Raw genomic sequence first — 22089 nt, forward strand, 5'->3', positions numbered from 1 at the left:
GGTCAGAGCTTGGGAATGTGGCTGGGGGGGCTGGGCCAGCCCTCCCCGCCCCCACTCTGTCTCCCAGTCCCTTCCCCGGTGGACGGATGCTCCGTTGGGGCGGGCCTGTAGGAGGGACGTTGGTGAGCAGGGCCCCTGGGAAGGTGCCTGGGAAGGGGGGAGGCAGGAACGGAGGCAGAGGGCGGCTCTGGGGCCCCTCAGGAGGATGGGGACGTTGCTGGGAGGAGGCGGGGGGGCAGGCTGACAGGCCTCAGCCCCAGAGAAAGCGGCGAGTGGGTCTGGTGGGTGGGTGTGTGTCCAGCCCCTTGGCGGGGAGGGTCTGGGAGGCACCTGCCACCAGGCCCTTCCCAGGAGACCCCGAGGTAGGGGTGAGACAAGGCCGGACCCCGGAGCTCCCAGCGCTGTGACTGGGGCCGCCCCTGCCCCTGTGTGTCTCGGTGTCTCTGCACCTTCGGGCAGCTGCCCGCCTGCCACCCGGCACGGCCCCGCCCCGCCGGCCTGCACCCCCTCCCCCTCCACCCCGTCCCCTCCCCCCGGCCCGCGAAGCAGCCTCGGGGTCAGCTGTGGGAGCCGCTCGTGAGCCTGGGAGGGAGCAGGGCTCCTGCTCCCCCGGGAGCCGGCAGGGGTGGCACGGGGCGGGCCGGGGCCGTGTCCCACGCCTTGGGGTGAGTTGGGGTGCAGCCCTGGGTGGGGTGGGGTGTCTGGGCCTTGGGGGCTCGAGGTGGGGGGAAGCGGGAGCAGGGGGAGGGGCCGGGCCGGGGCAGATTCATGTCTGTATTTGGCAGTCGGAGCGCGGCCAGCGCAGTCAGGCCGGGCCCCCGGCCAGCTGCAGGGGAGGGCGTCACGGGCGGGGGTGGGGGGACACGACACCCCTCCCCGGAAGCAGGGCCGGCCCCCCCTCTGCGCCCCCCTCCCCAGCCTGAGCCGCCCTCCTCGGTGGAGAGCTCAGACTTGCTTCCCCCAGACAGGGCGGGGTGGGGTGGGGGTCCACATTCTAGGGCCGGGCCAGCAGGTGGCCTGGGAGGGGTCTGGGGGGGAAGCAGAGAAGTGGGGGGGTGGGGTGGAGGGCCCAGGCCCGGCTCACCCGAGGCATGCCCGTCCTGGCAGTGCCCCCGCCGCCCTGGGGGCCACTCCTGAGCCCCTCCCTGACCGTTGGCGCTGCCCTCCTGTGCCAGGAACGTGGCCTCGGGAATTCCGAGTCTCCCACAAGGCCCCGGGCTCTCCGCTCTAATGCCCAGGCCCTTCTCTGGGGTCTCCCTCACTGGGGAGGGTCTGCAGGGGTGGGGTGGGGGCGTTGGGGATGTAAGAGGAATGAGGGACTGGGGGGCGCAAAAGCCCTGGGGCAAGGTCACACAGGGGTCAGCCTGTGCAGCATTGCAGACCTTATCAGGTCCTTGGCCCCAACTGCACTCGCTCGCTCGCTCGCTCTTTCTCTCTCTCTCTTTCCCCACTCTTGTCTCTGCCACCCTCCACGCCGGCCATGTCTGTCGTGTGTCTCTCCTCAGGTGGGTCCACGTCCCCCTTCAGCAGCCCCATCACCTCGGACGAGGAGTACCTGAGCCCCCCGGAGGAGTTCCCGGAGCCTGGCGAGGCTTGGCCCCAGACTCCAGTCATGAAGCCCACCTCCAGCCAGAACCGCCGACCCTCCGACACCAGCTCCAAGGCGCCTCCCAGCTTCAAGGTCAGGCCCCTGAGCGCAGCCCCCCGGCCTCCTGTGAGCCCCCCGTTCCTTCACAACCCCCTATCCGCGGGGCTCCCCCGCCCCAAGTCCTGTCAGGCCTATTGCTGGCTGCACCCCCCTCTTCCCCCCCCCCGCCCCGGCACCCTTCCTATCTCAAGCCAGCCTCAGAATGATCTCGAAGAGGTCTGTGCCCCAGGCCCCGTGACCTCCAGAAGCCCCAGACAGGCCCTGGTCGTCTCCCCCCCCAGGTCTCTCTCATGGACCAGTCGGTGCGGGAAGGGCAGGACGTGACGATGAGCATTCGTGTGCAGGGCCAGCCCAAGCCCGTGGTGTCCTGGTGAGTGTGCGCCAGCCCTGCCCTGTGGCGCTGCTGGGGGGCCCAGGGGAGGGAGCCCCCCCCTGCTCCACCCGTCCCAGGGCCCCCTGCATGGCCCTCCCTGCCCTGTGCTCGCGGTGTCCACTTGCGTGTCCAGCTGCCCTCGTGCTCAGAGCCCAGCCCTGGGCTGCCCCACAATTATTCTGAACCCAGAACCTCCCCCAAACCCCGCGGCCTCGGTTGTGCCTCAGGGTCGGCAGGTCCCTGGGCCTGTGAAGCTGTTTTTTTGCTTTTTGGGTTGCTCCTGGCTCTGCACTCAGGAATTACCCCTGGCGGTGCTGGGGGACCCTATGCGATGCTGGGAATCGAACCCGGGGTGGCTGCGTGCGAGGCAAACGCCCTCCCCGCTGTTCTATTGCTTCAGCCCCGTCTGTGAAGCCTTTGATGGAGCTTTTTTTTTTTTTTTTTGAGGAGGGGCCACACCTGGTGATGCTCAGAGGTTACTGCTGGCCCTGCACTCAGGAATCACGCCTGGCAGTGCTCGGGAGCTATATGGGGTGCTGGGGATCAGCCGTGTACAAGGCAAGGGCCTTCCCCGATGTACTGTCACTCCAGCCCTGGGCCTGAGTCGTAATTTTTGTTTTCTCAGGTTTTCTGTTTTGAGGCCACACCCAGTGGTGCTCCGGGGACCTTTGCAGAGCTGGGGGAGACTTCCAGGCTTTCTGCATACAGAGCATGTGTGACAGCTCCTTGAACCACCTGTGTGGTTCTGGGTTCTGTTGGGGGTGGGCGGGGAGGGTTGAGTTCCACCCACCAGTGCTCAGGGGTCACTCCTGGTAGTGCTTAAGGTCCGGGATAGAACCAGACTTGGATGTCTGCAACGTCAGCACTTTAACCTCTTGACTTATCTCTCCATCTCTTTCCATTTTTTCATTGATTATTGAGTGCCCTATGTGACTTTTTTTTTTTCTAATGATAAGTGGGACTGGAGAAATACTATAGCAGGTAGGGTGCTTACCTTGCATGCAGGGGTTCGATCCTGGGCATCCCATATAGTCCCCTGAGCCCCGCCATAGTGACTCCTGATTGCAGAGCCAGGAGTAAGCCCTGAGCACCGCCGGGTGTGGCCCCCAAACAAACACAATAAATAAAACATGGGAAGTTGGGGCTGGAGCGATAGCACAGTGGGGAGGGCGTTTGCCTTGCACGCAACCGACCTGGGTTCGATTTCCAGCATCCCATATGGTCCCCTGAGCACCGCCAGGGGTGGTTCCTGAGTGCAGAGCCAGGAGTGACCCCTGTGCATCGCCAAGTGTGACACAAAAAGAAAAAAACAAACAAACATGGGAAGTTATAGCGTACCCCTTAAGGGGAGGGAAGAGGGGAGCTGTCTGCCCATTGTACATCAGTAAAAAGACACCAGGCTGTTCTAGAAGCATCCCAGAGCTCGCCGGGGCAGGAGAGCCAGCCCGGTGGGCAGGAGTGCATGCATTTTGGTGCGGGAGGCTGGGGTTTGGGCCCTGGGACTGCAAGGGTCACCAAGCCGGAGTCGTCCCTGATCATCGCCCAAGCGCAGCAGGGGCCTTGGGGCCAGTAGGAGCCACGGTGGAGCGTGGGGGTGGGGGGCACCACCCTGAGGGCAGGGGGCAGGGCGGCCAGGCGGCCTGGCCTGGCTCGGCCCAGAGCTGAGTCGCTCGCTGCCCGCCCGGCAGGCTGAGGAACCGCCAGCCCGTGCGCCCTGACCAGCGGCGCTTCGCCGAGGAGGCGGAGGGCGGCCTGTGCCGGCTGCGCATCCTGGCTGCGGAGCGCGGCGATGCGGGCTTCTACACCTGCAAGGCCGTGAACGAGTACGGGGCGCGGCAGTGTGAGGCCCGCCTGGAGGTCCGAGGTGAGTCCCGCCCCCGCCCCGGCCAGCCTGCCCCTCTCCCCCCTGCCCCTCCCGGCGCCCTGGCCACCTCCGCCCAAGGGGCCCTGGGGGGGAAGCCGCACGCCCCGCACCTGGTGGTTGGGGAATAAAGAGACCACTGGGGGCCCAGGTTGGGGAACGCGATGGTGCCGCGCCACACACGGTGGGGTGCTGGGGACTCGCTTCTCGCCCACCCAAGCCCTCCTGGGCCCCTGCTGCCCGCCCCTGACTCTCCTCTCCCCGGCTCGCCTCTGCCACCTAGCCCCAGGCGCCCCCCGCCACCGCCCCCTGCTCCGTGCCCACCCTCCCCGCCCCCCCCGTTGCTGTGTGGAAACTAGTGGGGTGGGGGTGGGGGGCAGAGCTGAGAGCTGGACCCGTTCGGAGGGGCCCTGGGGTGACCTGGGCATGGAGCATGATAGGGATAAGCTTAGGGCGGACCGGACTGTGAAAAGTGAGGGGTCACGACGGTCCTTCCGGGCGGTGGGACTGGTCGCGGCTGGCCAGACTGCCCCCACCCCACCCGGGGCTCGTGGTCTCCATCCCTCCCCGCCCCTGGGGGCCGTCCAGGGCAGGGACCTTGTCCGGCCTGGCACAGGCCAACGCTGAGTGCTGCCTCGCGCCCGCACCCCCCCCCCCCAGGCCACTCCCGGCTGGTATCCAAGCCCTGCCCTCCTCCGGGTCCGAGTGGGCCCCCCCATCTCTAGAGGTCCCGTCCAAGGTGGGGGCCCGCCCCACCTCTCTGCGCTGCGTCCTCTTTGGAAAGTCCCCCACCTTCCCCCGCCTCCCAGGTTTGGGGGTGCGTCCGGGATCTGTGAATGCCTCCGTCGAGGAATCTTAAGAGACCCCGGTCTCAGGTTGGCAGCCAGCCGCTGCCCCCCCCACCCCGCCCCGTCCTGCCCCGCCTCCCCGCCGAGCAGACTTTGGGGGCGCCGCCCTGTCCGTGCGTGCCCGCAGGGGGCCCCTAGCCAGGGCTGCGTGCGCGTGCCTGTGCGCCTGTGCGAGCGCGTGCCTGTGCCTGTGTGCGCGTTCGCTGCGCTAACCTGCCGCTTGCTGACTGCGGTTTTTGTCTGTACACAGGCGAGTGAGCTCAGGGGGCCGCCTGCGCTCCCCCCCGCTGCCCTCCGAGCCGCGCCCCTGTCTCAGGCACCTCTCGGACCTCGCTGTGTCTCACTGCCTCCTGCCCACAGACCTTGCCGGCGCGCTGGCCCGGACCCTGTCCCCACCGCCCTCCCCACCCCCCCCCCCCCGCTAGTCCACGCACCCCTGTGGGCCCTTCCTCCTCCACCACCCCACCCCCCACCACGTGGACATATGGCCGGGCAGTGTAGACCATGTAGACTACCCCCCATGTAGACAGTGCCAGGAAGGGGTGGTGAGGGAGGGGTATCAGCCCCCCCCACCCCAATCTCTCCCTGCAGGAGAGCACCCAGTCAGCGCATGTGCTACCGCGGCTACAGGCCCTGTCTGTCTCACCGTTTGTCTGTCTGTGTGTCTGTGACAGCCGGAAGGATGCCTGGGGATGAGGCAGAGGCCTGAGGACGGGGCCCAGAGGGGCTGTTGAGGGGGTTCGCCAGGGGGGTGGGTGGGTGAGGGACAGGTTCAACCATTCCAGAAACGGTTCCGAGTGGCCCAACACTTTGTATCTCACACAAGACGAAAAACCAGAGGGGGGGGGGGTGTTTGCCCCGTGCTGGTGCCGAGACCCGCCCTGCCCAGCTGGCCCTGGGCACATGGGGCCACTCCGGGGCCTCCCTCATTCACTGTCAGGCCAGGGGCACCCCGTCTGCGAACGAGGGTGCGGCCTCGGGGCGCGGGCGTGAGGGAGGCAGGCCAGAGGTCCGGAAATCCTTTTTCTCAGCGCAAATAAAGGCCCGTTTGTACCCAGCTGCTCTGCTGTTGTTTTCTTTGCTGCCGCCGTCGTCGATCCCCTGCCCTTGGTGCCCCTTAGCTTCTCCGAGACCCCCCCACCCTCCCACAACCTCCAGTCCCCCCAGCCTGGGAGCTCCCTGCCATCCTGGCCGGCCGGGCGGGCGGGCAACCCCCCACGCCCCACGCCTGCAGCGAGACCAAACGCATCTCTCTCTCTGTGTCTGTCTGTCTGTCTCTCCGTGTGCGTGCGTGTGTCTTCCTGCCCCGTGTGTCTCTGTTCCGTGCGTGCCCACCCCCCCTCACCCCACCCCGACCCCCCCCTCCCCGTGGCCACTCCCGCCCTCCCCCTCCCGCCCCCAGCGCACCCAGAAAGCCGGTCCCTGGCGGTGCTGGCGCCCCTGCAGGATGTGGACGTGGGGGCCGGGGAGATGGCGCTGTTTGAGTGCCTGGTGGCGGGGCCCGCCGACGTGGAGGTCGACTGGCTGTGCCGGGGCCGCCTGCTGCAGCCGGCGCTGCTCAAATGCAAGATGCACTTCGACGGCCGCAAGTGCAAGTTGCTGCTGACCTCGGTGCACGAGGACGACAGCGGCGTGTACACCTGCAAGCTCAGCACGGCCAAAGGTAACGCCGCCTCCGGCCTGCAGGGGGCGCCCGAGAGCCATAGCGGGGGGGCGGGGACCACTTTGGACGTTTGAGGGGGCGTCGAGGTCGGTGTTCCACTCCCCGGAGTAAAGCAGGGGTGCGGGGTCTGGGGCGCATGGCACTGAGCGCGCCGTTCTAGCAGGGGAGACAGGCAGACCCAGCTCCAGCTCTCGCCCTGCCACCTGCCAATCCATCCCGCGACTCTCTGAGAAGTCACCTCAAGTGTCCCCGCGTCTCCGAGCTGGAGACTGACCATTCATCTGTTACAAAGGGGCTCGTGGCGATGCCGGCCTCGGAGGGGATTGGCAGGATTAGTGGGATAATGGCTGGGAAGAGCAAAGCACAGCACCTAATAAATGTCACCATTGTTGTTATTAATGACATCTCTGACCTGTCCTGTCCCTGGCCCTCCTTGGAGAAGGGAGTTAATGCCTCCCCAGACGGAGAGGCTGGCCCCCCAGGTAGCCCAGCGCCTCTGTAAGCAGGGCCAGGTGCGCTGGGAGAGGGTGCGAACTGGGGAGGGCTGTCTGGTCTGGGCAGGGGAGGGGGGTGCGGGATGGAGCAGAGGTAGCCCTGAAACCCTGACCGGTGTGGGGGAGAGTCTGACTTCCGGTCCCTTCTTCCCGTGCTGGGGCAGAGGGCAGGGTGAGTGAAGAGGGGGGAGAGGGTGGGACCGGCTGCTACCAGCCCGCCCCACCCCCTGCACACGTGACAAGACCCTGGCTTTGATTTCATTGGTTTGGAGGGAATTGTTTGTTTTGGGGCTACACCCGACTGTGCTGGGGGCTCACCCCTGCCTCTGCAGCCAGGGGGTCACTCTGGCAGGGCTCAGGGGGCCATACGGGGTGGCAGGTATGGAACCGGGGTTGACCGTGTTGTCCAAAACAAACGCCTTATTGGCTATCGTATCGCTCTGGTCCTCGTCTTTTTGTTGGTTTGTTGGGAATCACACTCTCTAGGGTTCAGGGATTACTTCCGGCTCCGTGCTCAGGGGATGCTCCGGAGTGCTGGGTATCAAACTGGGTCGGCTGCGTGCCTGCTGAGTGCCTGCGCCCTCACCCCATGCTGACTCCCGCCCCTCGGTGATGTTTGGGTTTTGTCCTCTGCCTCACTCCCGCTGTCCTGGGTTCTACCAAGCTCCAGCTCCTGACTAGCACCCTCACTATTTTCTTTCCCTTTTCTTCTTAAAAAAATATTTTGGTTTTTTGGGGCTGGAGCAATAGCACAGCGGGTAGGGTGTTTGCCTTGCACACGGCCGACCCGGGTTCGATTCCCAGCATCCCATATGGTCCCCTGAGCACCGCCAGGAGTAATTCCTGAGTGCATGAGCCAGGAGTAACCCCTGTGCATCGCCAGGTGTGACCCAAAAACCAAAAAAAAAAAAAAAATTGGATTTTGAGCCTCACGCAGCGATTCTCAGGTGTTACTCCTGGCTCTGTGTTCAAGAGTCATTCCTGGAGGTGCTGGGGTGGGCGCTGGGGGGAACATATGAGATGCGGGGATCGAACCGGGGTCAGCTGTGTGCAAGGCAAGCACCCTACCCGCTGTACTCCCCGTCCCCTCAGTGCCCCTTTCTTGCCGAGCACTGGGCAGGCACTGTGGGGTGACGTGTGTGGGAACTCCACGCCATATCCGGGCCCTGACCCTGCCCTGCCCCCTCCCCACAGATGAGCTGACCTGCAGTGCCCGGCTGACCGTGCGCCCCTCGCTGGCTCCCCTATTCACCCGGCAGCTGGAGGACGTGGAGGTGCTGGAGGGCCGCGCCGCGCGCCTGGACTGCAAGATCAGCGGCACCCCGCCCCCCTCCGTTACCTGGACTCATTTCGGTAGGGCCCCGCCCCCTGCGCAGGGCGGGGGTGTGGCGGGGTGTGTGGGAAGAGGCTGAGGAGCTACCCTCGGCGCAAGCCGGGCCTGCGTGGTCCACTCTGCGTCCCTGCCCTCGCCCCCGCAGGCCGGCCCTTGCAGGAGAGCGAGAACATCCGCCTGCAGCAGGACGGCGGGCTGCACGCCCTGCACATCGCCCACGTGGGCAGCGACGACGAGGGGCTGTACGCGGTCAGCGCCACCAACGCCCACGGCCAGGCGCACTGCTCGGCACAGCTCTACGTGGAGGAGCCGCGGACGGCCGCCACCGGCCCCAGGTACCTCCGGGAGCAGGGACACGCCGAGGGTGGTAGCTCCCAGGGCTAGCCCTGGCCATGGCGGGGGTGGGAGGGGTGCTCCGGTCCCCTCCCTCTTCCGCGCCTCGGGACAGCTGCGCGCTTCTTGCAGCTCCAAGCTGGAGAAGATGCCGTCCATCCCCGAGGAGCCCGAACAGGGCGAGCTGGAGCGGCTGTCCATGCCCGACTTCCTGCGGCCCCTGCAGGACCTCGAGGTGGGCCTGGCCAGGGAGGCCATGCTGGAGTGCCAGGTGACCGGCCTGCCCTACCCCACCATCAGCTGGTTCCACAACGGCCACCGCATCCAGAGCAGTGATGACCGCCGTATGACTCAGTGTACGTGAGCGGGGCCCGGGCCCCTCTGTCCCTGCTCGGCGGGGCCGTGGCCTCCTTCCGCCGGCCCCTACAGCTCACTTCTGCCGGGCCACCGCCCCGGGTCTGCTTAGCAGAGACAGGATGGCTGCTACTGACCACGGGCAGGCGGCAGAGCCCCTCCATGGCTTCTTGTCCCTGACCGACCGTCAGAGGCTGGTCATGAGCGTCATTGGCAGTTTCTACTTGGGCCTCGCCTGGCAGCTAGAGGCGGCCGTGGCTGGTCTTGTCGCCGCCCTGCGGTTGTGCCACGGTCCTTCCACATGCTGGTGGAGAAGGCAGGTGGGGGCTCCAACCCTCCCTCCCGGGGAACGGGCAGTGGGAAGGCCTGCGGCCACCAAAGGCACTTGGTCCAGGGTCACTCAATCACAAAGAAGGGGCTGGAGCAGTAGTACAGCAGGGAGGGCGTTTGTCTTGCACGTGGCTGATCTGGGTTCGATCCCCGGCATCCCATACGGCCCTCCGGGCACTGCCAGGAGTAACCCCTGAGCATCTTTGGGTGTGACCCAAAAGCAAAAGGGGAAACACACACACACACACACACACACACACACAAGGAAGTAGGAGGTAGGGGCAGAGAGATAATACAGAAGGTAGAGAGCCTGCCTCCCACACCCACCCCTGACCCAGGTTTGATTCCCCAGCACTGCTTTGGGTCCCCGAGCACTGCTAGGAGTGAGTTCCGAGCACAGAACCAGGAGTAAGCCCTGAGAACAGCTTGGTGTGTCCAAACCTCTGCCCACCTGTCCCCCCCAAAAAAAAATAGGGGCTGGGGCAGGACATCTGTGGAGGCCACGGGGATTGCCTGAGTTTGTTCTCTGACACCCCGTGGTCCCCTGAGCACTGCCACGGGTGGCCCTCCCAAAAACAAAGGAGCTGGAGCTGGAGGATGGGGGTCCAGAGGGAAATGTTTGGGAGCAGACCTTAGCTCCCAAGAGTGTAGGCGGGGACCCAGGTTCCATCGCTGGCACCGTGTGGTCCCCAAGCACCAAGAGCAGCCTCTGAGCACTGAGCCAGGAGTCACCCTGGGCACTTTGGGGTGTGGTTCCCCAAATAACCAAATCGAACCAAACTACCCAGGAGTGGCTCTGCCCCGCTGGGACCTCTCGCCCAGCCCGTGGGTCCCACCCTGGCCTCTACGAGCTTCCTGGGGGTTGGAGCCATAGCACGGTGGGGAAGACACCACGTACCCAGCCTGGGTTCAGTCCGGGCTGGAGCCATAGCACAGTGGGGAGGGCGTTTGCATGCGGCAGACCCGGGTTTGATTTCCAGCATCCCATAGGGTCCCCCCAGCACCACCAGGAGTCATTCCTGAGTGCAGAGCCAGGAGTAACCCCTGAGCATTCTCAAGTGTGACCCAAAAAAGAAAAAAAAAACCTGGGTTCAATCCTCAGAACCCCAGAGGATCCACCGATTCCCACCTGGACTGATCCCAGAGAGCGGAGCCAGGAGTAAGCCCTGAGCACCACAAAAAAAGGGAAAAAAGCTTCCTCTCGAGCCTTCTGCACTCGAGGCCCAGTAAGACTGAGCACTGGGAGGCAAGCGTTACTGTCCCCATTTCCAAAGGGGGAAACTGAGGCTTAGTGAGCGGCTGAACCATCTGATGATCCGGCATCCAGCCCCTAGCCAGGAGAGCTCCTGTCCCCTCGTTCTCCCTGAGCTGTAGCCCCCGGGGCACCTCCCTGCTCTCTGCTCAGCCTCCGGCTTCCTTCCCTGATCTCCCAGACCCCCAGCAGCATCTGTCCCAGGCCCTCGGGACACGGCGCCTGCCGCTCTGCTTCTGTCCCTGGGTGCAGCAGCAGCCTCCGCCCCTCCTGCTTTATAAATAGCTTCAGCAGAGATAAAGGAAGGGTGCGCGCCCCGGGCAGATCACCAGGGGAGGAGGGGCCGGCTGCAATGGGAGGGAGGACAAGCGCCGGTGACTTCGCCTTCCTGCCCCCCACCATAGATGGCCGCGTGCCATCCTTCCGGGGACCGGGGAGTAGGGGAAGGGCAGCAGAATCAGAGGGGCCCCAGCTCGGCCCCCTGCGCCCTCATTGCTCAGCCCCATGACTTGGGATACGCCCACGACCCCTGCCAGGCCCACCACGGATGGTGAGACGGCAGAATCCTGAGAGTCATTTGCAGCGGCCGCGGGCTGGTGCTTGGCTGGGCAGGGACTGGCGCGGGCCGGCAGCGCTAGGAAGCCCTGTCTGGTTTAGTTTTGTTTTGGGGGAGGCAGGCAGGGGAACCTCACCTAGCAGTGCTCAGGGCTTATTCCTGGCTCCGCGCTGGGGGGGGATGAACTGGGCCAGTCAACTGCAAAGCAGGCGCCCGACTTACGCCCAGCCCTATCTTTCTTAAATTTTGGCTTTTTGGGTCACACCCGACAATGCACAGGGGTTCCTCCTGGCTCTGCACTCAGGAATGACTCCTGGCGGTGCTCGGGGGACCCTATGGGATGCTGGGAATCAAACCCGGGTCGGCCGCGTGCAAGGTAAACGTCCTCCCCGCTATCGCTCCAGCCCCTCAGCCCCATCTTTAAGGAACCAACACACACACACACACACACACACACACAGAGTAAGGAGCACCCACAGCTGTGTGTGTGGGCTCAGGGCGTGGAGGCTCCTGGGCAGAGAGGGAGGTGCGGGGACCCCAGGACCCTGCTGAGGAGGTCCCCAGGGCTGGCACCCAGGAGAACCGCAGCCTGCAGGCTGGGGGATGCAGTAAGGGGGATGTTTCCGGAGAGAATGTCGAGAGCACGCGTGGAGCTGGCTCAGGCCTGGCCTGTGCGGGGCCTGACGGCGGGGTCAGCACACGGAGGCTTAGCAGAGGATGCGGCCGGGAAGAGGTTGAGAGGTTGGGGCTTGGGGGGCCACGCAGCCTGTGGCAGGGCCCGGAGCTTTCCAGGGCCATGGGTGACAGGTAGCACCCCTGGGCCCGCCTGAACGACGAGGGCATTTTCATAGACTCTGGGCCGAACTGAGCCTAGCGGTGAGAGAAGGGGGTGAGAGAAGAGGGGACTGGGGTGAGCCTGGTCAGAACTTGGACCCGGGGACCCGGAGAGGTAGTGCAGAGGTACATCATGCATTGGCAGCTGCCACTGCACCCCATCCCTTTCACATCCTGCCACCACACCGCACTGCCAGGCGTGGTCCTTTAACACAGAGCCGGGGGGGCCAGGCGAGTCCCCTGAACACCCCCAAACCGAAACGCTTAAAATTTGGGGGGTTGGAGCAATATTACAACAGGTAGGGCACTTACCTTGCACGTGGCTGGCCTGGATTTGATCCCCAGCATCCCATATGGTCCCCTGAGCCCACCAGGAATGATTTCTGGGTGCAGAGTCGGGAGTGAGGCCTGAACACAGGTGCTGTGGCTCAACGCCCCCTCCCCTAAAAAAATAAGACACTGTAGTACTGTCGTCCTGTTGTTGTTGTTCATCGATTTGCTTGAGCGGGCACCAGTAACGTCTCCACTGTGAGACTTGTTGTTACTGTTTTTGGCATATCGAATACACCACGGGGAGCTTGCCAGGCTCTGCCGTGCGGGCGGGATACTCTCGGTAGCTTGCCGGGCTTCTCTGAGAGGGGCGGAGGAATCAAACCCGGGTCGGCCGTGTGCAAGGCAAACACCCTACCTGCTGGGCTATCGCTCCAGTCAATTTTTCAAAGAGAAGGAGCCAGGGTGGTAGTATAGCGAGTGGGACACTTGCCTGCCTGGGACCGACCGGGGCTCAGTTCCCAGCACCATAGAGGATCCCCCGAGCCCCGCCAGGAGTAAGCCCTGAGCACTGCCAGAGGCAGCCCCTCCCCCCCCAAAAAAGGCCCACCCCCAGTTTTTTTTCTCAGGAAGAACTTGGACAGGCGGGGATCAGGTTTGCCTGGTGGTGGCAAGCCCCAGCCTCGCCCCTGCCTCCCCGTCACTGTCCCCCGTCTCCCTCCACCCCCAGACAGGGATGTCCACCGTCTGGTGTTCCCGGCCGTGGGGCCGCAGCACGCCGGCGTCTACAAGAGCGTCATCGCCAACAAGCTGGGCAAGGCCGCCTGCTACGCCCACCTCTACGTCACGGGTGAGGCCTGCGGCCGGCCGGGGCGCCCTCCCTGGGGCCCAACCCTCGCTCCTGGGGGCTGTGCCCTCCCTCCCTCCCTCCCTCCCCCCCACCCCAGCTTTCTGCCCTGATGGTGGGGGGAGGGGGTTGGTGGTCCTGCAGAGCCGTTGGAGCCACAGGCCTCCTTCTGTGGCTTTCAGATGTGGTCCCAGGCCCCCCCGACGGAGCCCCGCAGGTGGTGGCGGTGACGGGCAGGATGGTCACGCTCGCCTGGAACCCGCCCAGGAGCATGGACGTGGCCATTGGTAGGTGGGGGCGGCATGGGACGGTGGGCACGGCCAGGGCGGGCTCGGGCAGGGGCGCCCAGGGATCCAGGTGGGAGAAGGGGGCACACAGACTAGGCAGGCAGGGTGACGCCCAGGCAGGGTGGGCACAGAGGGGAGGCCCAGCGGGGTGGAGCGATAGTCCAGCGGTAGGACCCTTACCTTGCACGAGGCTGGCCGGGATTTGATCCCCGGCGTCCCATATGGTCCCCTGGGCCCACCAGGAGTCATTCCTGAGTGCTGAGTCCGGAGTGAGCCCTGGCCCTGAGAAGGGTCCGGAGTGGGGGGGCCCACGGGAGAAGGGTCAGGAGTGGGGTCCCGTGGGTGGAGGGTCGGGAGTGGGGTCCCTGCCCTCCCTGCCTGGGTCAGCATGTGGACCCCCTCATCCCCGCCCCCTCCTGAGCCTGCCAGTGCTCCTGCCTTGCACACAGGCCCCCTTCCCCTCTGCCTCCGTTTCCCTCCTCGGGTCGTGGCCAGGGAGTGGGGCAGGGGGGGCACGCGACCGGCCCCTATCCCACACCGCCATAGCCCTGAGCCCTCGGCCATAGCTGCTGGGGGCAGGGGGCAGAGGGGGAAACCGAGGCAGGGCCCCAGAGACTCGTGATGAGCTTGTGGAGCGGGAGGGGACCCCCCCCCGCTCTGCTCTGGGCCCGCCTGCCTCTAGCGGCCGCCCCCCCTGCAGACCCCGACACGCTGACCTACACCGTGCAACACCAAGTCGTGGGCTCGGACCAGTGGACCGTCCTGGCGGCCGGCCTGCGGGAGCCCGGCTGGGCGGCGCTGGGGCTGCGGAAGGGGGTGCAGCACGTCTTCCGGGTCCTCAGCACCACCCTCGAGAGCAGCAGCAAGCCCTCGCCCGCCTCGGAGCCCGTGCAGCTGCTGGAGCACGGTGAGCCGGGGCGGGGGCGGGTGGGGGGACTGGGACGGGGGCCCCAAGGGCTGGTCTGCACGGGAGCACTGTGGGGAGGGCAGGACCCCAGCCCGAAGCCCCTGACAGCTGCCATGGCAGGCCAGGCCCTGTCCACCCTCGATGAATCCTGAGACCTCCCTGAGCGTCAGCTTCTGCACCTGCCAGAAACGGCCCCCAGAGGGCGCTGCGGAGAGTTAAAGGAGCCGGGAGGTGCTCTCACTAGGGTGCTCTCACTGGGGTGCTCTCACTGGGGTGCTCTCACTGGGGCCAGCACAAAGCCCGCACTCTCCCCCCCCCCCCAACCTCCAGGTCCGCCCCTGGAGGAAGCCCCAGTGGTACTGGACAAGCCGGACGTCGTGTATGTGGTGGAGGGGCAGCCGGCCAGCGTCACGGTCACCTTTAACCACGTGGAAGCCCAAATCATCTGGAGGAGGTGCGGCCACCCCCTGGACACCCCCTGGACTGGGCACCCCCACCCCCCCGCCCCAGCTGGCCGGCCCCGAGTCCCGGGTGACCTCCCTGTCCCGTGTCCCCTCAGCTGCCGCGGGGCCCTGCTGGAGGCGCGGGCCGGCGTGTACGAGCTCAGCCGGCCGGACGACGACCAATACCGCCTGGGCATCTGCCGAGTGAGCCGCCGGGACCTCGGGGCCCTCACCTGCACGGCCCGCAACCGCCACGGCACGCAGGCCTGCTCTGTCACCCTGGAGCTGGCAGGTGGGTGCCCGTGCCCACTCGCCCCTCCCGGGCCTCCCCGCACCAGCCCTGCCTGCACTCCCCAGTGACCGCGTCCCCTTAGCAATGCCACACGGCTGTCCCCTCTCCTCTGGGGGGTCCGTCTCACCTCCTGGGTATCAGAGATGAGGAGATGTTCTTTCTTCGGGCTTTGGTGCCATTGGGGGCCATACCCAGCCCTGCTGAGGGCTGACTCCTGGCTCTGTGCTCAGGGATCACTCCTGGCAGTGTAGGGGGCTGGGAGGGACTTAGATCAGTCCCAGGGCTGGAACCCGGTCGGCAGAGTGTGAGGCCAACACCCAAATCACTGCACCATCTCTCCGAGACCGCGAGATGTTCTGAGAGAGGACGGTCACCTTCACCTTAGCTTTAGGCCAGCACAGGACTTATAGTTGGGTTTATTATTAGCCCCGATCCCTTGTCCTGTGCTATTTTATTTTATTTTGATTGTTGAGCCACACCCAGCCAAGCTCAGGGCTGACTCCTGGCTCTGCACTCAGGGACTGCTCATTCCTGGTAGGGCTTGGGACCCTGTGTGTGGGGGTGTGTGGGGGGGGAGGTGGGGGCGGTGGGAGGTCTAAAGATTGAGTCTGTGTCGACCGTGTGCAGAGCAAGCTCCGCCATTCGACCATTGCTTGGGTCCCCCCCCCCCCCCCCCCGCCTGTGCTTGTTTAGATGTGAAACTCTATGGTGAGGTTGCGTTTCCGGGGGAGGCAATCGTTTACCTGAACAAGATTTCAGGTTCCCACAGCAGCTCCCCAGGCCCCCACGATGGGACGCCGCTGTCCTCCCGAGAACAGGGGAGGCTGCTAATGAGATTGGAAATGAGCTCGCATACGTGCAGCCTCGGGTCTTTTTTTTTTTAATTATTTATTTATTTTTTTTAATGAATCACCATGAGATACAATTACTGACTGACAAACTCTCATGATTACATTTCAGTCATACAATGATCGAGTACCCATCCCTTCACCAGCGCCCGTTCTCCACCACCAGTGTTTCCAGAATCCCTCCCGCCACCCTCCCTCACCCCATCCCCCCCACCCCCTGCCTTGGTGACAGGCACATTCCTTGTCTCTCTCTCTCTCTCTCTCTCTCTCTCTCTCTCTCTCTCTCTCTCTCTCTCTCTCTCTCTCTCTCTCTCTCTCTCTCTCTCTCTCTCTCTCCTCTCCTCTCTCTCTCTCTCTCTCTCTCCTTTCGGGTGTTATGGTCTGCAATACAGGCACTAAGTGGCCGTCATGTTCAGTCCATAGTCTACTTTCAGCACCATCTCCCATCCCGAGCGGGCCCTCCAATCACCATTCACTCAGTGGTCCCTCCTCCATCCCAGCTGCCTTCCCCCCCCCCAGCATGTGAGGCCGGCTTCCAAAGCCGTGGAGCCATCCTCCTGACAGGCTCAGGTCTTGGTTGGTCACATGCCCCCCTTTATGTTTGTTTGTTTGTTTGAGGGGCCACTTCCAGCAGTGCTCGGAGCTTACTCCTGGCTCTGTGCTCAGGAATCACTCCTGGTGGGGCTCAGGAGACCCAATGGGGTGCCAGGGATCGAACCCAGGTTGGCCGCATGCAAGGCAAGCGCCTTCCCCACTGTGTTATGTCTCCGGCCCCCCTCCCCTTTAGTATTTCAACCCTGTGAAGTGGAGGGAGGCCGGTTGTTATCCCTGTTCTACAGATAGGGAAACAGGCTCAGAGCATGGGCTAAATAACAGATCCCACCGCACCCACCCTAAGACGTACAGGAGCTGAGCTATAAGCCGCGGGCGCCGGACTCTGAAACCCGGGAGCTGTGTTAGGTCGGGCGTGAAGTTCAGAGGAAAAGAACGGCTCAAACATAGCAGCGTCTCTGGGCCCACCTCTGGCCTCCCGCCTCCCCCCGTGGCACTGGCCTGTTTGACAAACACTCCCGCCCTCTGCAGCGCAGACCCCATTTATAACGGCTCCTTTAAAGATGTAGTCTCTCCAGCCACCGCCTGCATTAAGTGGTAATTGTCTTGTTTTCCGGTTTGTTAATTAACTGCAGACATATGTAACTGCCACCCGGATCAGCATGCGCTGTAGCCCTCGCTACCTGCCGAGAGTGGCACCAGCGCAGGCAGGCCGGGGAGGCGCCTGGAGTGTTCCGGAGCTTCGAAAGGATAATTCGGGGCTGGAGCCATAGCACCGCGGGGAGGGCGTTTGCCTTGCACGCAGCCGACCCGGGTTCAATTCCCAGCATCCCATAGGGTTCCCCGAGCACCGCCAGGAGTCATTCCTGAGTGCAGAGCCAGGAGTAACCCCTGTGCATCACTAGGTGTGACCCCCCCCACAAAAAAAAAAATCCAAAACCAAAAAGTAAAAAGAAGAGTAATTTGGGGGGGGGGGCGGTCAGAGCAATAGGACTACAGGAAGAAACTGTCTGTGCCCACGTCTGCCCGGGTTTGGTCCCCAGCACCCTGGCCCCCAAGCCCCACTAGGAGTGATCCCTGAGTGTAGCGCCAGGAGTCGGCCCTGAGCACATTCGGGGGTTTGGTACCCGGCACCACATAGTCCCTCCAGGAGTGATCCCTGAGCACCACCGGGTGGGGCTCAACTCGGGAAACCCCCATTTCTGGAACTTCCGTAGATTCTTCCCCAGCACCCACTGCCTGCAGACTGGGGAGATTCCAGATTTTTTTGTGTGTGGGGGGGACATCTTTAAAGGGTTGAGCAATGTTGGTGGGTGAAGAAGAGCTCGGACCTCATGGGGTGGGATACTTGTCTCCCAAGCCCGGTGTCCCCTTCCCCAGCTCCACTCCCCGCACCCCCCCCAGCCCCTCAGACCTTCACTCCCTGTTCAATTCCCCACTTGGCTCCTGTTTGGGGTTGGGTTTTTTTTTTTAATTTTTTGGTTTGTTGTTGTTGTTGATGTTTTGTCACACCTGGTGATGCACAGGGGTTACTCCTGGCTCTGCACTCAGGAATTACTCCTGGCGGTGCTCAGGGGATCCTATGGGATGCTGGGATTCGAACCCGGGTCGGTCGCGTGCAAGGCAAACACCCTACAGGCTGTGCTATCACTCCAGCTTCCGAGGGGTTGTTTTTTTTTTTTTTTTTGGTTTGTTGTTGTTGTTGTTGTTTTGTCACACCTGGCGATGCACAGGGGTTACTCCTGGCTCTGCACTCAGGAATGACTCCTGGCAGTGCTCAGGGGACCCAATGGGATGCTGGGAATTGAATCCGGGTCAGCCGCGTGCAAGGCAAATGCCCTCCCCTCGGTGCTATGGCTCCAGCCCCCACTGCTGGCTGGAGATAGTATTCTCTGCTGGGTACAGCCTCTTCCAGGAGTCAGGAGGAACCCAGGGGGGTGGGGGGAGCAGGCCTGCAGCCTGCCCTGGTGGGCACAGATCCAAGGGACACTGTGCCCCAGTGCCGTGGGCTAGCGCTAGAGCCACCTGAGGGCTCGTGAAGCGACACCCCGTCCTGCTGTGCCCACCCCCAGCCTCCCCCCTGCACTCCTGATGCCTCTTTCCACCCTGATCTTCCCCTTTCAGGAATCCCGCTGCGGGTCTGTGCCTCGGCAAGGCAGGGCCCCCCTGCCCTCCCTCGATCACGTCTTACCCCTTAAACCGAGATAGTCTAGGGGGTGGGTGGCCACTGCCCACTGGGGTATGCGGTTCATTCTGACCCGGGAGAAGAGTCAGACCATCCCAGTGCCGTGTGAGAGACGCCGCTGAGAATGGGACCACACTGCCCGCACAGGGTCAGCGGCGGGTGGGGGGACCCCTGGAACCGTGGGGATCAGATTCCAGAAAACCAGAGAGGCCAGGCTGCCCGCAAACATGACCAGGAACGCTGGACTGAGCTGTAGGCGAGGCCAGGGAAGGGGGGTGCCCCTCCTCCCCTGCCCCTGACACGTGTGCACACACGTGCGCGCGCACGCGCGCACACACACACACATATCCACACACACTCACGGGGCCATGTCATGCTGCTCCGAGCCGCCTCTTTTCATGCGCAGTGAGACGCGCTGCCTGATGGGCCCGTTTCTCGCGCGTGACCGTCGGCTACTTGCAGCAGCAAAGTGCTGAGGGTGCAGACTCGGTTTTCTGAGCTGTGTGTTCGGGGTTAGAGGGCAAGGCTGGGTCCCGGCAGGGTGTGTGTGTGTGTGTGTGTGTGTGTGTTGTGTGTTTGGGGTTAGAGGGCGAGGCTGGGTCTAGGCAGGGTGTGTGTGTGTGTGTGTGTGTGTGTGTGTGTCTGGGCAGGGTGTGTGTGTGTGTGTGTGTCCAGGCAGGGTGTGTGTGTGTGTGTGTGTGTGTCCAGGCAGGGTGTGTGTGTGTGTGTCTGGGCAGGGTGGGTGTGTGTGTGTGTCCAGGCAGGGTGTGTGTGTGTGTGTGTCTGGGCAGGGTGGGTGTGTGTGTGTGTGTGTGTGTTGTGTGTTCGGGGTTAGAGGGCGAGGCTGGATCTAGGCAGGGTGTGTGTGTGTGTATGTGTGTGTCCGGGCAGGGTGTGTGTGTGTGTGTGTGTGTGTGTGTGTGTGTGTGTAGGTGCGTGCGTGTGGCTACTGGGGGACTCCTGGGTGGGGAGATCTGCTGTGCCACCCTAGAGCAGTTGGGGGACCCTCCTGCCCTCTCAACCAACCCCACTGCACCCCGTGTCTTGCAGAGGCCCCGCGGTTCGAGTCCATCATGGAGGACGTGGAGGTGGGGGCTGGGGAGACGGCGCGCTTTGCTGTGGTGGTTGAGGGGCGACCCCTGCCCGACATCATGTGGTACAAGGTCAGCGGGTGATGAGCCTCAGGCGGGGTGGGGGGACCCTGGGGTGGGAGGCCTGGGGGGGTGGGGGTGTTTGGGTGTTTTAAGGGGAGAGAGCGTCGCCAGCAGTGGGGGCGGGGGGGGGGAGGGAGGATGCACCCGGGGTTGCTGGATGATGCCGTCGGGGGCGGGGCCTCAGGGGTCAGGGGTGTGATTCGGCGTGCGGGTTGGGGGGGTTCCAGCCGGGGGGGGGGGGCAACTGGCTGCGGAGTCGGTGGTGACAGCCGACTCCGCAGGATGAGGCCCTGCTGACCGAGAGCAACCATGTGGGCTTCGTGTACGAGGAGAACGAGTGCTCCCTGGTGGTGCTCAGCGCCGGGCCCCAGGACGGGGGCGTGTACACCTGCACGGCCCGGAACCTGGCCGGCGAGGTCTCCTGCAAGGCGGAGCTGGCCGTGCTCACAGGTGGGCCGCGTTTTCAGCGGGAGCAGGGGGAGCGCCCCCTCCCCACCCTGCTCTCGGGGACGTGCTGTGAGTCCCCACCCCCCCTGCTCCCGCCCCGAGCTCCCTCAGCCAGCCCTGCCCTCCCGCGGCCCCCAGCCCCTGCACCCCTCCCTGCCCGCCAACATGTTTTGTGTATCCGCGGGGGTGGGCCTTAGCTGGGGATGCTCGGCGCAGGGGCTCGGTCATGGCGGTGCTCGAGGAAGCCACACAGTGCTCTGAGATCCCGGGGGTCCCCCACCCCACCCCCGGCACTGAGGGCTGTCTCTCCCGCCCTCGGGGCCCTCCAGCATGCCCGCCTGTCCCCCACCCCCCGCCCCGTCTCTGCCCACCTCCCCTCCCCTCCCCCCTCCTCCTAACGCCGGGATCCCGCCCCCAGCCCAGACAGCTATGGAGGTGGAGGGCCTGGGGGAGGACGAGGAGCAGCGGGGAGGACGGAGACTCTGCGACTTTTACGACATCCACCAGGAGATCGGCAGGTGTGGGGCCTGGGCTGGGGGCGCTGCTGTCCGGGAGCCCCTGGGGGGGGCACTTGGAGGCCCAGGGTTCCGGGGGGTAGGGGGGGAGCCACCAGGGCAGCGGCGAGCCCTGAGCCCTGTCCCTCCGCCAGGGGCGCCTTCTCCTACCTCCGGCGCGTGGTGGAGCGGAGCTCGGGCCTGGAGTTCGCCGCCAAGTTCATCCCCAGCCAGGCCAAGCCCAAGGCGTCAGCGTGGCGCGAGGCCCGCCTGCTGGCCCGGCTGCAGCACGACGGCATCCTCTACTTCCACGAGGCCTTTGAGCGGCGCCGAGGCCTGGTCATTGTCACCGAGCTGTATCCTGCCTGGCGCATGGGGGGCGGGGGGGGGGGGCGGTGGGTTCTGGAGAGGAGAGCAGGTGAGGCGCCACCTTGCGTGATTCCCCGGCACTGGCATTGCGTAGGGTTCCCCGGGCACTGCCTGGAGTGACCCCTGAGCGCCACTGAGTGTGACCCGAAGCAAAGCGAAATGCTCGCGAGGGTGGTTTTTACTCCCACAAAAACGATCATTGTGATTTTTTAATTAAAAATGTTTTTCTTTTTTTCTGGGGCTGGAGAAATAGCACAGCGGGTAGGGCCTTTGCCTTGCAGCATCCCCTAGGGTCCTCTGAGCACTGCCAGGAGTAATTCCTGAGTGCATGAGCCAGGAGTGACCCCTGTGCATCGCCAGGTGTGACCCAGAAAGAAAGAGAAAAAAAAAGGTAACATTTTTAACCTACCTACTTGTTTATTCTTTTCTTGGGGGCCAGGGAGATAACACAGCAGGTAGTGTATTTGCCTTGCACAGGGGTTTGATCCCCGGCATCCCATATGATCCCCTGGGCCTCAGGGAGTGATTTCTGAGTGCAGAGCCAGGAGTAAGCCCTGAGCATGCCAGGTGTGCACCCCCCATCCCATATATATTTTTTTCATAAACTTTAGGTCACTTTAGTCACTGGCACTGTCATCCCGTTGCTCATTGATTTTGCTCCAGTGGGCACAAGTAATGTCTCCATTTTTTGAGACTTGTTGTTACTGTTTTTTTTTAATATTAATTATTTTTTTTTTTTTTGCTTTTTGGGTCACACCCAGCGATGCACAGGGGTTACTCCTGGCTTTGCACTCAGGAATTACTCCTGGCAGTGCTAAGGGGACCATATGGGATGCTGGGATTCGAACCCGGGTTGGCCGTGTGCAAGGCAAATGCCCTACCCGCTATGCTATCGCTCCAGCCCCTTAATATTAACTTTTAATTTTATTGAGTCGCCCTGACATTAGAGCATTACAAAGATGTTCATGATTGGGTTTCAGTCCTACAATGTTCCAACACCCATCCCTCCATCCGTGTCATTTCCCAGCACCAGTGTCCCCAGTTTCCCTCCCACCACACCCCCAAACCACCCCCCACCCCAGCCTGCCTCTATGGCTGGCATCTCTTTTCTCTCT

General features: G+C 63.8%; 1 protein-coding gene across 6 annotated transcripts in view; it reads left to right on the top strand.

Annotated features, from left to right (window-relative positions):
* The window catches only part of SPEG (striated muscle enriched protein kinase), a 64529-nt gene that overhangs the window by 19900 nt on the left and 22540 nt on the right, over positions 1-22089 (top strand). For 5 of the 6 annotated variants that reach the window (XM_055123157.1, XM_055123156.1, XM_055123158.1 and 2 more), the window contains 16 exons: positions 1506-1681; positions 1930-2018; positions 3710-3885; positions 6133-6393; positions 8082-8240; positions 8366-8555; positions 8686-8909; positions 12880-12999; positions 13179-13283; positions 13984-14190; positions 14521-14644; positions 14750-14925; positions 19561-19673; positions 19946-20114; positions 20530-20629; positions 20761-20961. In XM_055123157.1, the coding sequence (XP_054979132.1) occupies positions 1506-1681; positions 1930-2018; positions 3710-3885; positions 6133-6393; positions 8082-8240; positions 8366-8555; positions 8686-8909; positions 12880-12999; positions 13179-13283; positions 13984-14190; positions 14521-14644; positions 14750-14925; positions 19561-19673; positions 19946-20114; positions 20530-20629; positions 20761-20961 (2590 nt within the window). Of the gene's footprint in view, positions 1-1505; positions 1682-1929; positions 2019-3709; positions 3886-4980; positions 5788-6132; positions 6394-8081; positions 8241-8365; positions 8556-8685; positions 8910-12879; positions 13000-13178; positions 13284-13983; positions 14191-14520; positions 14645-14749; positions 14926-19560; positions 19674-19945; positions 20115-20529; positions 20630-20760; positions 20962-22089 lie in introns of those variants that run through there. The other variant, XM_055123161.1, reaches the window with a different exon arrangement.

The sequence above is a fragment of the Sorex araneus genome, chromosome X (genome assembly GCF_027595985.1).
Source record: "Sorex araneus isolate mSorAra2 chromosome X, mSorAra2.pri, whole genome shotgun sequence".
Lineage (NCBI taxonomy): Eukaryota > Metazoa > Chordata > Mammalia > Eulipotyphla > Soricidae > Sorex > Sorex araneus.